This window comes from Alosa pseudoharengus, unplaced genomic scaffold, assembly GCF_046254945.1.
Source record: "Alosa pseudoharengus isolate Yale_2024_CS ecotype anadromous, Long Island Sound unplaced genomic scaffold, YU_APseudo_1.1 YU_APseudo_1.1_scf_9, whole genome shotgun sequence".
NCBI lineage: Eukaryota > Metazoa > Chordata > Actinopteri > Clupeiformes > Clupeidae > Alosa > Alosa pseudoharengus.
The window spans coordinates 14584222-14600399 of NW_027468881.1; the positions used below are offsets into that span (position 1 = coordinate 14584222).

A 16178-nucleotide genomic window follows, 5' to 3' on the forward strand; every position below is an offset into this window, starting at 1 on the left:
ATTTGCATTTCCGACTTCATCGTCCCCGCAAGAGTTTAACAGGTGTGATAATTCCAAATCCCCATGTTATTTTCCCATAGTAAAAATCTCCAGATACCGGATCTCCTTATATGGGCAAAGATGGTAGCTTTATTGTAGGCGAACTTCAGAGATCTATGTCAGATCGATATTGGTGAAGCACCACGTGTTTGCATTTATGTCTTTCACTGGGTGGTGCTACATCACAAATGAGTCGTCATGGATTGGGTTTGATATGGCTCCTTGAGACCAACAAAAATGTAGTAATCTTGGGTAGGCTACAACGGTTCTTGAGTTATTCCAAAACTTATATGACCATGCTAGGCTAGCGCTGCAACGGTCATAATAAAAATAGAGTGCAGTAGTAGTCGTTGAAGGTTTTTGTTTGGATGTGGTTAGCCTGTTTGTGTGCAGTGGCAAAAAATACATAAAGATACAGTAGCAACAACATTATAGGTAAAAAAAAACATTTATTTCAGAAAGTAGATAGCTTACAAAATGGACAAATAGCTTATAATGTAATGCATTTTATATAAAACTGCACAGACTATACTATTTATGAGCAAATTGTTAACTGTAGCATTTGACTTCTCTAACAAATATGCAAAGCAAATGTATTAATATGCCACACTGAGCTCAACAAACAGTAGTCACATAGCTACTAATAATGAAATTTTACTACAGAATTACTGGTTAAAAGGAAGTAAACCATAATGACACTGACATTCATACAAAGATAAATATATATATATATATATATATATATATATATATATATAAAATATATATGGAACTATTCTCATTCAGGCGAAGCACTGCTACTTGAAATTTGCAGAAGTAACGCTGTAAAGAGCTTTTCAGGTGCTGCGTGCAAATCACTCCAAATCAGTCCAAATAACACTTTGTCTGAATAACAATATATAGCTCCAGTACGTATACTTAAAAAAAATCACTATGTATCATCTTATCTAACTCTGGGGTAGATCTATCTATCTATCTATATATCTATCTATCTATCTATCTATACAAAAGATGCAATAATACATGTTTCAAAATTGTTGATTTGCCAGGTTAAAATAAAAATGTCTCTATACTTGAGATGTGAGGTTGAAACATCCACAGGGCATGTTATGGTCACAAGCTTAAACTATATTCAGATGGAGAAGAAAAGACAAAAGGGTCTTAGGCAGTTGAAACAATAATATACAACTGCAATCTTTTGAAATGTAAATTTATTTTAGGTTATGAAATTATTCCAATCAATACCTTTAAATGTTGTTAATTCATCAGATTCCTCTTCATTGTGGTTTTCTTCAGCTAGTTCTACAGAAACACACATTTTGTTAAAGTATCAACAGGCCACATGTAAAGAATGCTTTACAGTAGTTTTAACAGAATTTCTCTAAAAGTATGTAAGTAGACACAAATCAACAATATCTGAAACACTGGAGTTGTGTTAATAACATCTTCATATTTAAAGGGACACTATTGATTTATTTTTCTGAAACTAGCCATTTACTCTTTACCAGGTAACACCACCAACAATGCAGTTGATGCTAATTTTATTAGCACTGCTCACTAATGTATATCGGCATTACATTTCGCCATATTCTGATATGGGTTCTCCAACTTAGAAGCACAAAAGTTATCAGTGACGTGTGTGGGAGCCTAATGGGAATGACAAGCGTCTGTACGTCAAGGATTTCCCACAGCGGCCGATCAACAACCCCAGCCTATTTACCATAAAAACATAATCACCTAAAGGAACCTTTATGGGCAAAAGACCTCCTTCACCAACAGAGCAGTTTTTGTGATAATTTCATTGCAATTATCAAACAGGCACCTTCCTTCATTGGTGTTTTGTTGAATTAGGCCTAAAACACCTCCAGAAGGCTCAACAGTGGTGTCTGGCATCCCAGACCCACCCTCCTCCACATTTATAATGGGTTCACTACCAACAAATACAAACAAATTCATTCCTGTTCATTGCTGTGGTAATTTATGATCCAGTCAGCATCACCAGACAAACTGCAAGCCCTTAAAGGAGAAATCCGCTGAGCATGTACATGGGAGCTCACGCACATGCCCCTAGAGTGTAGCGCTGTAGCTGCCTGGCTGCGTTAAACGTCCCACATACTCGACGCACCCAACCTGTAGCGCGACAATGTGACGTCACAGAAGCGCCGTAACCATTTATACTCGCGCGTGGTGGTCGCGACACTACTTGCAATATTCTCCTGAACAGAGGTGTCGCTGTTGTGAAAAGACTAACGTTAACTACTTACACAGCAGAAGAAGCTGCAGTAAGAAACACCAGTAGCTAGCCTCTGTGATGGTACTTCAGACTTTGGTTGCTACTATTCACAACTACCACCATCATTATCATGTAGTTTCCAATGTGTGTGCACAGGTAGATAAATAGATAGATAGATGGATATATAGATAGGTACTTTATCATCCCAAGGGAAATTTTAATAATTTAAACAGTTTAGTTAGCTGGCTAGCTAGCTAGCAGCTGGCTGAGTTTGTGTAATTTCCTGAAGTGGAAAGAGATTTTGTTCAGGCCTTAATAGATATCCTTTGTTTGAAAATAAATAGTTTCTATTCTTTCCTCTTAATTCCATGTGTTGCAACTCTCACTGGTAACTTTGTTAACTTATCCAGCAAACTATTAAAAAATCACGACTGTAACAAAACACTGCAACTCACTTGCCCTCGAACTAGTCCATCTTCCTGTTTCCGCCTTGTCGCGCTCGTCTGAAAAAAGATAGGCTTGTTCGTCTTGACTGAGTCTGACTTTCGTCTGGCTTTCTACGTAAACGTGATCTTCAGAGGCTAGCCGGGAGGAGCTACAACAGAGGGCACCTCATAGACCTCTCCAGAATAAGTCCCGCCTGCTAACTTCCGTATCCATCCAACTTCCGGGCGTGGATTGTCTATGGGAAATAACATGGCGTTTTGAAAGATCGTACCTGTCAAACTCTGTAGGTGACAAAGTAGAAAAAGCTGCTGGGCAGATTAGCCTACACACTTCTGCCATCTAGTTTCCACTGGATTTTTTGATTTTCGGTGCCGTTTAAGTAGTATAGTCTATAGTATACTACTTAAACGGCACCGACAATCAAAATATCCAGTGGGAACTAGATGGCAGAAGTGTGTAGGCCAATCTGCCCACCAGCTTTTTCAACTTCGCTACCTACAGATGTTTTACCGGTATGATATTTCGAAACGCCATGTTATTTCCCATAGACAATCCATGCCCGGAAGTTGGATGGATACGAAAGTTACGGAGGCGGGACTTATTCTGGAGAGGTCAATTCCGGACAGAAAGGCTACAGTCTGCCTGACGTGACTCGCGGGAGATATCGCGGAATGTTGTTTGCAATAAACACAGCAGAACTTTCATTCTTACTCATTAAAATGAGCATGATGACTGACGAAATAAATTCTTATGTAGTTTAAATAAACCACTGTTGTCATACAGTTAACAGGCCTGCATTGTAGCACATAAATTCAATATCAAGTGTTTCCCCTATATGTGTGTCTATCTATTTAGACAACAGCAGAAAATAACAGAATATCCAAACGTTTTCAGTAGGCTAGCCTACCATTGTTGCAGAAATCACGTATAAGAAGGTATCCCTTCGATTTCTGTTTATTTTCGCATATTCCAACATAAGGAAGCAGCATGAGCCTCCAGTCATAATCGTCATGAGGACATTCCTCCCAAATGGCCCTATCACGTCTTTGAACTGACGTCATGAGGGCGTGTTTCAGCCCGTGCAGCTCGTGGAAGGCAACTGCAAGATCTGTCTGCAGGCTAAGACTCCCGCGATATTTTAAGGCCATGTGACATGGTGTCACGGTGGTAAGTCCCTCCCCGGCTGACAGAAGTCGGACAGAATTTCTAACCAGTATGCATTGCGTCCATCCCAGTATGCATTGTGTTCAACCCAGCATGCATCACATCAAGTCAGATCTGCACAGATCTGCCGCAAGTCGAACTCGCCTAATGAGTGGTGCGCTACCGTGTGCTACCAAGGGGGCAGGCGAATTCCCGGAAGTAGAAGCATCGATGTAGCGGTGGTTATCAACTCTAACGGAGTAGTCTAACGATAATCATTTCAGAGGTTTTCGATGGATTGACGTAGGTCAGAAAAGTGGAAAGAAGATTAGCCTCAAGGCTAGCTTCTATAACTTTTTTGTTTTGTTTTACCATGACTGTTTTTGAAGATGATCATGTGTGGTAGTTTCAACATTAACACGACTTGATATCACTTGTGAGGATGATATTAATAATAATACCTAAATAAATGTTTAACTTTGATGACTTTGAAGGCGAAGGAAGTGTGAGAAGAATTTCTGTGTAGCCTATCTATCATATGAGTTACAAGATTCAGTTTCAATGGCTAACGTCACGAAGTTAAGTGCGAGTCTGCGCAGTACTGGGGGGACCAACTGAAAAATGACTCAGTACCCTCCCATTGAGAACGACGGAGTCTGTTCGTCCATTTCTTTTACTGTCTATGTGTGCTACACGGCCAAAACCCTGGCGCGCCAGAGAGATCTACGTCATTTTGACATCACATTGTCGCGCGACCGGTCGGGTGCGTCAGGTATGTAGAAGCCATTAGTTGCTGATGATCAGCAACATAAACGGACAAACTGCAAGCCCTTGATGTGGGCACCCACAGATAGGCCTACCAACAAGTTCTTCAGTTATTCTTCTACAAAGTCATAACTTAATTATATAATGTCTCTTTGAGACAAACTGCATACTGACCTTCTTTCAGTACCCCTTCAGAAAGGCAAGGAGGATCTTCAGACTCAGTTTTTTCTAAAGGACAAGTATAAAAAAAAACAGCAATTACATACAAGAAGCAGCAATAAAGTGTAAGTCAATAAGAAAAAATGGTTCCCTGAGGGTATGGTGACAAATGAATTGATTGATTGCTGACTCTTTCCAAATACATTTCTATACCCCAAATGTTTATATGGCTCTGTAATAAAGAGGGCATATTAAGACAGTTGCTGATCTACAATTCTACAGTCCAAATATCAAGAAATGAATGTTACCAATTGTTAGTGGTTCATCAGTTGAGGTTTCAGCTGGGCATAAGTCTGTGTTTGAACCAATATCTCCACCTAATGGATAATTGAACAAAACCGCAGGTGAAGAAACGCACACACACATATGTGTAACATATTCTAATATATCCTTAAACATGGGTTGGAAACATTGTAAGCACATAGAATGTTTGTGCCACTTACGTGACTTTAGTTCAGCCATGGTAAAAAAAAGGTCTGGTTCAGGTTTGCTCTCTTTATCTGTGACAGAGTTGTTTTTAAGTATAGCAGATAATAATAATGAAACATTCAATTAATTAGTAATTAACTAATTGTAACATACAATTAGTGTGCATCATAAGGAACCTTTCTTCACAAATGGAAACACAAAACACAAACATAAGCACAATAAGAAGATATTGACCTGGCTTGCGGGTGAACTTCAGATAGACACAACCTAGAACAATGAGGACAAATCCAACAACCAAACAACCCGAAATGGACAGAAGGATTTGCCTTTTGAGAACTGTGGAGCCAAATGAACAATAGCACAAATGTAAGTCAAAGCACAAGCTCGCTATGTTATAAAATACATTTGCCATCTTACTCACCAATGTTGTTTGCTATAAAAGCTTCACTGTGCTTTGAATATGTTGGACGATTAGATTGGATCCCTTTGCAGCTATATTTACTCTGGTAGTTTTCCTTGGTGGCTTTGATATGAAGAGCTTTTTGTGTTTCATTTGCCATCTCCTCGTCATCTTTGTACCATGTGTAGTTCCATGTGATGCTTGTATTATCTACCTCACACAATAATGTCAAGCTGTCCACAGAGAGGATGTCTGCCCACCCAGTCTCCAGGTTCACCACCGTTGTAGGACGAGCTATACGGAAGGCACATGAAATTACAATATTAATACTCTTCCAAAGACGCCTTGTTGAAACCTTTCCAAATTAAGTAAACTGTTGGGTTATTGAACTGATAGCATTGTATACAGACTTACCTAAAATCTTTATTTCTATAACTGTGCTAAGTTCTGACTCATACGCCCCTCTCTTAGTTTTACACCAAAATGCACCATCATCTTTCACAGAGGCAGATTGGATCGTGTAAGTCGCATTTCTTGGGTCAACGTCTCGGATTTGCTCTTGAGGATTACTTTGGAACCACTGATATTCCCAGTCTGTAGAATCAATCTTCACTTCACACATGAAGGTCACTTGTTCTTCCACATAAACAGAGGTGTAATTTGGGTGTTGACTCAAGGTAGGCACAGCCTTATGGTCTGACAAAATAAAGAAGATAACCAAGTATTTAATTAAATACTTTCCAGGCATTTTAGTTTATGCTTTATAATACATGCTACATTACAACAACTATAATGAATATGAACTGCATTATGCTACCATGTGCAGATATGCAGTAATTACTGGAAAAATATGTGGAAAATATATAATCTGGTAATCAAATGAAATGCAAATAATCATATTTACAGTGACTGTGAATACTGTTGTTATTGACTACAGTTTCTACATTTGTCAACTCCATGGTAAGTGTGAAATTAAACTCAAACAGATATTTACCATAAACATAGATGCTAATACTGTCACTGACTACTGTTTCCACATGTCGTTTGTGGACTCTTTGGCAAGTGTATTCTCCAGTGTACTCGGTGGCAACAGAGCTAATTAAAAGTGTATCGGTATTTTGACCATGGAGTGGTTGTTGTTTTCTGTACCATCTATAAGTCCATCCTGATGAAGAAGGAATACCATTGCACTTCATGCTCACTTTCTCAGTGGGGAAAACTTTAGCCCATTTAGACAGCCGCTCCAGTTTTGGTACAGGTGGCTCTGCATAAGACACAAAGGAAAGATAGAACACTGTAATGGGGAATTGATGATCTCTATTCAACCATTCCCAAAAGTAAATAGAATCTATTTATATTTACCTTCAATTGTTAATCCATGTGAGTCACTGTATCCAGAGGAGAAATTCTCTCTTTTGACCTGACACTTGTATTCTCCATTGTGAGATCGTTGAACAGATGATATTGTAAACACTCTCTCACTGGCCTGATTGACTGGAGTTTTTTGGTCACTGCCTTTATACCACATATATGTCCATCCTTCTTGCTCCTCCTGAACGCTGCAGGTTAGTGTGACATTTTCCTTTGTGTAAATCGGTGGCTCAGTGGGATCCACTGACAACAAGAGCATTGGCAGGTGGGCTGAGATCAACAGAAATAGATTTTGCACATTCACATTTCAACATACTTTTTTGTATCACTGAGAGAAAAAATGTGTATGAACTAAATTAAATAATAAAAAGGTAATTACCATAAACATGAACTCCAATGGGGTTGCTGGGTTGGGTTTGCAAACAGCGGAGGGTTCCAATGCATTTGTAGACTCCAGAGTCTCCAGTGTTTGCAGACTGAAGGTTAAGCATGCAGTTGCTGGTTTGTAACTCTTGGTCATCTCTGTAATATTTACAAATCCAGTCTGGAGAAGGAGGCTGAATGTCACACTTCATTTTCACGACCTCAGAGGGGAAGAATTTGGTCCATTTGCTCTGCATGACCAGTGTTGTTTGAGGCAAATCTAGAGGACAGAAGAAGTGGACACAAATGACATGTGTTTTAGAGAGGGTAACATACGTGAAGTGAAGGTATCATTCATGAACATTGAAGGATCAAAAACAAAGCAAGCACATATGATCAAAGTTATAAGCAAGAAATTATTTACCCTTGATCATTAATGACAAAGAATCACTATGTTCAGATTCAAATCCGGCTCTCTCCACTTGACACCAGTATGATCCACCATCAGCTGGTGCCACAGAGGAAAGGGTGAGCTGGCTCTGAGACCCAGTGTTGGTGGTAGGGTTTTTGTCTTTGCCTTTATACCACAGATAGGTCCATCCCTCTGAATCTTCTGTGATATTGCACTTAAGGGTGACACTTTCATTTGTATAGAACACACTGACAGACGCAGGTTCCTGTGTCAATTGGGGTTTCGGTCTGCCCCCTGGTAGTTAAAAAACAAGCATTTGGTCAAAAAGACAGATCACAGTAATGTAATGTGTATATCCATGAAGACAAATGTTGCACTTACTTAAAACTGCAAGATTAATGTTATAACCATACTGCTGATTGAACCGAGAGAAAAATGTGAATTACCATAAACATGAACTCCAATGGGGTTGCTGGGTTGGGTTTGCAAAGAGCGGAGAGTTCCAATGCATTTGTAGACTCCAGAGTCTTCAGTGTTTGCAGACTGGTTAAGCATGCAGTCACTGGTTTGTAACTCTTGGTCATCTCTGTAATATTTACAAATCCAGTCTAGAGAAGGAGGCTGAATGTCACATGTCATGTTCACAACCTCAGAGGGGAAGAATTTGGTCCATTTGGTCTGCATGACCAGTTTTGTTTGAGGCAAATCTAGAGGAGTGAAGAGGTGGACAAAAATGACATGTGTTTTAGAGAGGGTAACATACGTGAAGTGAAGGTATCATTCATGAACAAAAACAAAGCAAGCACATATGATCAAAGCTGTAAGCAAGAAACTATTTACCTTTGATTACTAATGTCAAAGAAGCACTATCTTCAGATTTGAATCCGGCTCTCTCGACTTGACACCAGTATGATCCATTATTAACTGGTGTCACAGAGGAAAGGGTGTAATGGCTCTTATTGTTGGTGATGGGATTTTTCTCTTGGACTTTATACCACAGATAGGTCCATCCCTCTGAATCTTCTGTAATATTGCACTTAAGCGTGACAGTTTCATTTGTGTAGAATACACTAACAGATGCAGGTTCCTGTGTCAATTGGGGTTTTGGACTATCCTCTGGCAAAAAAAAGAAAAAGAAAAACAAGTCAAGGAGACAGATCATGGTAATATCATGTGCAGAATCAGAAAAAAACAAATGTTGCACTCACTGAAAACTTCAAGATTTATTTCCTCGCTGGTATTGGTTTTTACACCCCGCTGTTTGTGCAATCCTACACAGGTGTGCAGCCCAGTTTGTGGAGATGTAATAGAATAACTGCCATCGTCTGCCCTGCCGATCTCTTGTCCATCTCTGTGCCACTGGTAAGTCCAATCACTCGAAGCAGGCTGAATGTCACACCTCACCTTCACTACCTCTGCTGGAAAGACTTTAGTCCATCCAGACACCACAGTCAGATTTGCTATGGGCAGTTCTGAAAGGAGGATGAATGAGGTTAATGTTAAATGAAGATTATATATTCAGGAATGTATATCTATATGTTTGCATAGCGTCCTTACCAACAACTGATAAGGACAGCGGATCACTGAGATCTGAAGTATCGTTGGCTTTGTTTACTTTGCACCGGTAGTCTCCACTATGTGACTGGTCAGCAGACAGAATAATGTAGGTAGGGGAGTCGGGGAGATGTTCATTTCCTTTCTGCCAGATGTACTCAAGGTCTGAAGAGTCCCCTTGGACACTGCACTCAAGTGTCATGTTTTCAGTTTCATATACCACATTCACATGAGGACTTTGTTTTATTTGGGGTTTTGGAATATTTCCTTGAACAAATAAAAGGAACAATATAACACTTAAAAGGAAGTCACATTTTAGAAAATAAGTGTAAGTGTGTGGTCAGTTTCAACATTGTAACATTAATATAATTTCTCATAATGGCCAATGTCTGGAAATGCAGGTGACATTAAGTAGTGGTTGGCAGAATAAGCAATCACTGACACAAATGACTGTGTCATGTGTCATTATAGACAGGGTGCGATTTGTAGGGGGGGACGGTGAGGATTTCCCCCCCTCTGGTTTTCCTATCCCTACCTCTGCTAAATTATTTTTATCGTCGGGGGGGGACAACATTTATCCCCCTCTGCCCCTCATATTGATTAATGCTACTTCATATAAGTAAAGCGCTGCAACGTGAGAACAGTCTAGTAGGCTAGCCTACATAATAATCTGACATCAGAATCGCACCGTCACCGTCAGCACTGATGCTGCTGACACAGTGGCTGCGTGATAACTTAATTTGGCCTTGATCGTGCAGGACATTTCAGAATGTCGAGTGTGTAGGCCTAATCCATCATAAATGGCTAGGTTCAATGGAAAAGTTAGCTGGACAAATGAAAGAAAACGAGAAGGATTCAGTGAAGCATAATAATGTTTTAGAACCTCCAAAATTAGAAAACTGATGCAACTGAGATGGAGGACAACTGCACGTAGAGTAGAACGTAGGCCTATTTTCCGAAGGAACCTACATTAAATGAGGAGATATTTGCTGAATGTCACAAAAAGTGTTACAGAAATTGCTTGGCATCGCTTATTCAATGGCTCTCTACCGAAACACCTGTAGTTGCGGAGGACGAACGAGAAAGCACTCGTTTGATAAATCAGCCAGTAGACAAATAACTTTTAGATAATCTGTACTGCAAAAACGATTGTTGGTGGGTATTTAAACTATCTAGCGGGTGTTTTAACAGCTGCAAGAAATAGAAGCTTCATGGTCTTTATGTTCTGGTTCGTAAATTATTTTCATAAAACTTCAAGTTGCCCTATTACTTTACTCTCCAAACTCTTCACTGCACTGTGGGCAATTAACTGACAGTATGATAGGCTATTTATTTTCTGTAGGCTACAATAAACACATTTATTTTTTCAACTTTTGCAATATTACGCACTTGGCTACTGAACGCAAATCAGCAGGAGAGAGAATGCACGTAGCCTACGCAGTGTGTAGCGCAATGTGTAGGCTATTTGGTTACCAACTAACACTGTTAGCCAATTCACTAACTTTAGACTTCAGTGCCATCATATACAACGTTTTTTACAAAACAAATAGAGAAAGGATGGAGGCAGCAAAAGTAGAGAAGTCATTTCAGATGGGGCAAGAACAAGGTGAATTTGTATGCTTGTCAAAACGTAGTCCTACCCTGCATTAGAGGAGCTGATCATCATACCAAGCAAACTAAAACTAAAATGTTACAAAGGTGGCAAAAATAATATAGGGTATTATTAGCCATGACATTACTAGGCTATGAATCGTTCATTCATTTTTTTTTGGGTGGGGGGGGTTTACAAACTTATTTGTACAAAATCATCCCCCCCTCTGGTTTTTACACAAATCGCACCCTGATTATAGACCAGGTATTAGCCTGTTCAGATTCCATAGCTTTGCATGCATCATTTCAGTGTTACATGTGTGGTTAAAAATAAACATATGGGCAATTCCGCGCAAAACTGTCACATCCATAACACCAACACAATGCCATGGTATTTAGTTGGCGTTATGGATGTGACAGTTTTGCGTGGAATTGCCCATATAATTATGCAAAATACGACAAGGTTATCAGATATGTACTGTAGATTGAGAGATAAGATTGTAATGAAAGTTTTCATGTATGAAGCCATTGTATGCAGTATCAGAGTTGTCCGACTATAGAAGTTGAACAGTAGGGAGCTATGCATGGCCAGAGCGAATGACTGCTTGCTATACGAGAGAAAAGCGGGATTGCACAAATTCCTCATAGCTCGTAGCCTATCGCTGAACTCTTACAGTCAGACATTGTTGTATTTTAACGGTCCTGTTGTGCTTGTTTTACAGAATGTTTACTAGTTTTGTGTTCCCGGTCAAAAATGACTGCTGCATTATAACTTCTTATAAATCCATAGTAGCACACATATTATCATCTAATGTTGTGATCTTTGCATCAACTTGTGTTCTATTGGATATAACCAGTTTTGTACTTCCATTTGCTATTTATGGCCTGCAGGCCTCACTGATCTGAGCTCATGCATGTCAGAAAGGAAAATATTATATTGGGGAAAGGTTCCAGTGGGGGCTGGAATATAAGCAAAGAGGGGGAGTGAGGGTGTGTTTGTGTGTGTGTTTTAAAGAAGCACATATACTGTACAGTCCATCTGATCAATACATTTGTGCCTGGACCCAATTTTATACATTGACCATTTTCTCACCCATTCACTTCTAATGACCGGTCATTTTTGACCAGAAATACACATGGGTGTTCTAAAGTTAAATAAAGCACTCAAATTGTTATAAAAATTATCAAAATTTGTTTTGTGTGTTCAGATGCCCTGTGTTAGCAAAGTAAAGGAGCCTCATGGTAGTCAGAATAAGTTAACAGTATTTTTGAGAGAAAAGAATTGTAAATCGGTCACATTTGACCGTTGTTATGTCCCCTGCTAGGGGTCAGGGAACTATAACAAAACTAAATAAAGCAAGGGCAAAACACGGCAGACAACGGTGGATAAATGTGAAAATAATCAATAATTTATTATAATTAAACTAGGCAAAAATTAACATTCAAAACACTATCAAGCCACGGCCAGAAGGCCGCAAAAACGAAGTCAGAAGGCCAAAAACGAAGCCGCCCAATTTCCAGGCCTCTCTCCCAGACTCACTCTGAGAGGGACTGGAGACCTGGACGTAGTGTGGGCGAGAGCGGAAGCGGAGCACGAAGCGTGGCGTGGCAGCGGTAGCGTTCTGCGAGGAACCAAAAACGAGCCGGCCTCTGGAGTGACGTCAACCAGCACCTTTTATAGGGCTGGTCCAGCAATTAAGCCCCCTGCTGGAGTGTCTGAAAAATACAGAGACAGCAGGAACACAAACAGCTAGGGACGTAACACCCCCACCACTAAAAATCAACATGTGATGTTGATCCAACAAGCCAGTATGTAAAACGAACAAAAACAAAGCAATTTCAAACACATAAAATTCTCTTATTGATAACAGCAAGATGTCTGCTAAAATCATATCGTATCTCCAGGTTGAAGTATTGCAAGTATTGCGACCATTGATGTCGTGACTAAGGACATAAGTCCACAAGGTAACATCTGAGAAAACCCGGACAGGATTCTAGCAACCTCTGGACATCCTTTGCACACGAACCTGGAAAATGACAGACAACAAGGAAAATCTTCCAAATTCCCTGAATTCGGAAGGCGGAGACACAAAACAGGCACATCACAAAAACTCAGTCCATCATCCTCCTGTAGAGAGTAAAGCAAAGACAAAGACAGGGCAGAGTTTGACATTCCAGCACCACTGTGCGTGGACAGCGACCGGGATAGTTTACGAATTTCAGCACCATCGGCCGTGGACAGCGGCCGACGCGCTGAACCGGAAGAAAACACAATGGGATCCTCAAGTGCCATAAACGAATCACCCAAGTCAAAACGTGACTTGGATGCTTGAGTTCGAGCAACTACACACCCTGGACAGACGTCAGGTCTGCTTTGGTGTGTTCAGGAGGTTTCGAAATGTCCTCAGGAAGAGGAACAACTTTCTCATGTGCCAGGTCATTTCCAACAAGAAAATGAATACTGTTCATTGGCAGCTGAGAACAAACGGCCACGTTAACAAACCCAGTAATTAAATCACTCTTAACATGAACAGTATGCAATGGAACTTTTAAAATCCCCATTTCAATCCCTTGTACCAAAACATCAGAACCACAGTAACTTTCTTCAGAAAAAGGCAAAGTAGATGCAACAATAAAACTCTGAGCTGAACCTGTATCTCTCAAAATCTTGATCGGAACACTGTCCCTCTCCCGCCCCGAGAGAGACACCATTCCTTCAAAGACGAACGGATCAAAAGTGGACTCTAATTCCCAGTATGAATGTTCTGAATTTACAGTGCGCACAAGGCCAGCACTTTTCGCATTCTTCCGCTTTGGAGAAGAATTTTTCCTTTCCAGGACCGGACATACCGCAATGAGGTGACCAACCTCATGGCAGTAGTAGCATTCACGAGACTCACTTTCCGGAGGTGACTTAGGCCTAGGCCTACTGAACTCTGAATTTCGCCAGCTTTGCCTCGGACTGGAAGCCTGAGCTGAATATCGACGACGAGGAGGAGGAGGAGAAGAAAAGAAAAAATAATTTTTGTGCGTTAACACAAATTCATCAGAACAGACAGCAGCATGCTCCAGTGTTGTCACTTTTTGGTCATTTAAATACATCGCTACTGCGTCTGGAATACAATTCTTAAACTCTTCTAATAAAATAATTTCTCTAAGATCTTCTTTCGTGTGTGCATTGATCGCATTACACCATCGATCAAATATTCTCCCGTTCTCTCTAGCAAACTCTACAAACGTAAGTTCATCAGAGTCCTAAACTTTTGTCTGTAGGCTTCGGGTACCAACTTGTATGCATGTAAAATTGCCGTTTTTACTGCATTATAGTCAGAACTTTGCTGAAGACTAAGGGCCGAATATACAGCTTGTGCTTTGCCACTAAGCACAGTCTGCAAAAGCAAAGTCCAGACTTCAACTGGCCAGTGTAAGGTTACCGCAACTCTCTCAAAGTGCGTGAAATATACTTCAACTTAGAGCCCGACCGATAAAGGATTTTGAAGGCTGATACCGATACAAATATTTGTTGATTTAAAAATCCGATATTCCAATATATCGGCCGATATATTTTTTTTTTCAGAAACGCGCAGCAAAACATTAACAGATTTCCCTAACATTAGTTATTTGTAGTTATTTATGAGTATTGACTAAAATAATATGATAATGCATTTTAAAAACAAACTTGTTTATTTTTTAAATAATATTGTCACAGTGGAACAGAGGAACATCGAAATATATTAAAGTTCTGATAAATAAAATGTATAAAAATAGAAACTTAAGATATTAAACTTTTGAAGTCTTTTGAACAAAAACACAATAACAACAACAACCAAATCAAAGTTACCAGTATTAAAAGACTTGGTAAGCTTCATAAATATAACTTTGAACTAAGACTTAATAATTACAAAAAATAATGATGACATTATTACTATCATCATCATTTGTATTATAGTCAGGGGGCCTATGTGGTTTCTGTGGGATTGAAATGTTAATTTTTGGAGAGTGGTTGGACTGTCTTTAGAGGTCATTGAACATGGAGAAAAAGTATGTCTCCATTTTTTTTTACCTGTTTTAACCCTATTTTTGTGAATTTGTATATTTCACTATAATTAACACCATACATTTAGCCTAAATCACTGGCTATGTTGAATAAAGTTCACAAAACAGTTATTTTCTTATTTTTAACAGTATGATTGTATGTCAGTATTATGATTGTATGTCAAACAATTAGAGATAAGATCAATAACCAGTTTCAGTTCCACCAAATACACATACTCCATTGCTGAAAGATAGCAAAATCACAGATGAGACCTCAAACAACATTTACTTCATTTACATATACACAACATATTAGATCTCACCTCCACAATTTCCTCATCAAAATCTACAACTAGTCTACTAAACCTTATTCCTACTCACCTTCTCAAGACTGCTCTCCCCTTCCTGGATAATGTTTTGCTCCAGATTATAAATAATTAAATGCTATCAGGGCATGTACCGCAGTCGTTTAAGACATCTGTTATTATTAAGCCCTCCCTCAAAAAACCTAGCCTTGTATCGATACTGGTCTTCCTGGACCTCAGCGCTACCTTTGACACCATAGACAATGACATACTACTTAGGCTTGAAAATTTGATAGGCATCAAAGACTCAGCACTCGCTTGGTTTAGATTAGTGTTTTTCAACCACTGTGCCGGGGCACACTAGTGTGCCGTGAGAGATCATCAGGTGTGTCGCAGAAAATTACCCAAATGTCACTCACTGGTCCAGAAAAGCAACTGTTGCATCAAAGAATTTATAACCACATACTCTCATTGATTGTATGATTGCACTATTTGTGGTATGCAGGCATTGTACAACGGGGGCCCCATATCCAGTATTCACAGAATCATCACATATCCAGTTCAAAACAACAATTAAATTAGATATAGTCACCTACAAATGAAACAGAGGGCGCTTGTTATATTGAGCAGGTCTTGCATAGAAGCCATAGGCCATATCTGTGTATTATTTGAAATTTTAGGCTATGGTATGTTTATTTTTTCTTCACACAGGATTAGTGTGTTAGTGTGTCGTGGGACATTTTAAGTGTCAAAAGTGTGCCGTGGCACAAAAAAGGTCGAAAAACACTGGTTTAGATCATACCTTCCTAACCGTCAACAATTTGTACAGGTCCATAATAAACCATCTACCCAGATTATGGTAAAATGTGGAGT

The 16178-nt window shown here is 39.5% G+C and overlaps 1 protein-coding gene across 2 annotated transcripts in view; it reads right to left on the bottom strand.

Annotated features, from left to right (window-relative positions):
- Window positions 1-482: 482 nt before the first annotated feature.
- LOC143115398 (Fc receptor-like protein 5) overlaps window positions 483-16178 on the bottom strand; it is a 30708-nt gene continuing 15012 nt past the window's right edge. The window contains exons 3-18 of one of the 2 annotated variants that reach the window (XM_076277407.1): window positions 9379-9642; window positions 9030-9293; window positions 8662-8937; window positions 8268-8528; window positions 7834-8115; window positions 7426-7689; window positions 7038-7316; window positions 6670-6939; window positions 6090-6371; window positions 5697-5969; window positions 5510-5611; window positions 5290-5346; window positions 5095-5163; window positions 4802-4855; window positions 1285-1341; window positions 483-1165 (exon numbers count right to left, since the gene is read on the bottom strand). In XM_076277407.1, coding sequence (XP_076133522.1) covers window positions 1161-1165; window positions 1285-1341; window positions 4802-4855; window positions 5095-5163; window positions 5290-5346; window positions 5510-5611; window positions 5697-5969; window positions 6090-6371; window positions 6670-6939; window positions 7038-7316; window positions 7426-7689; window positions 7834-8115; window positions 8268-8528; window positions 8662-8937; window positions 9030-9293; window positions 9379-9642 — 3059 coding nt within the window. In that variant the 3' untranslated portion in view covers window positions 483-1160. Of the gene's footprint in view, window positions 1166-1284; window positions 1342-4801; window positions 4856-5094; window positions 5164-5289; window positions 5347-5509; window positions 5612-5696; window positions 5970-6089; window positions 6372-6669; window positions 6970-7037; window positions 7317-7425; window positions 7690-7833; window positions 8116-8267; window positions 8529-8661; window positions 8938-9029; window positions 9294-9378; window positions 9643-16178 lie in introns of both variants that reach the window. The other variant, XM_076277406.1, reaches the window with a different exon arrangement.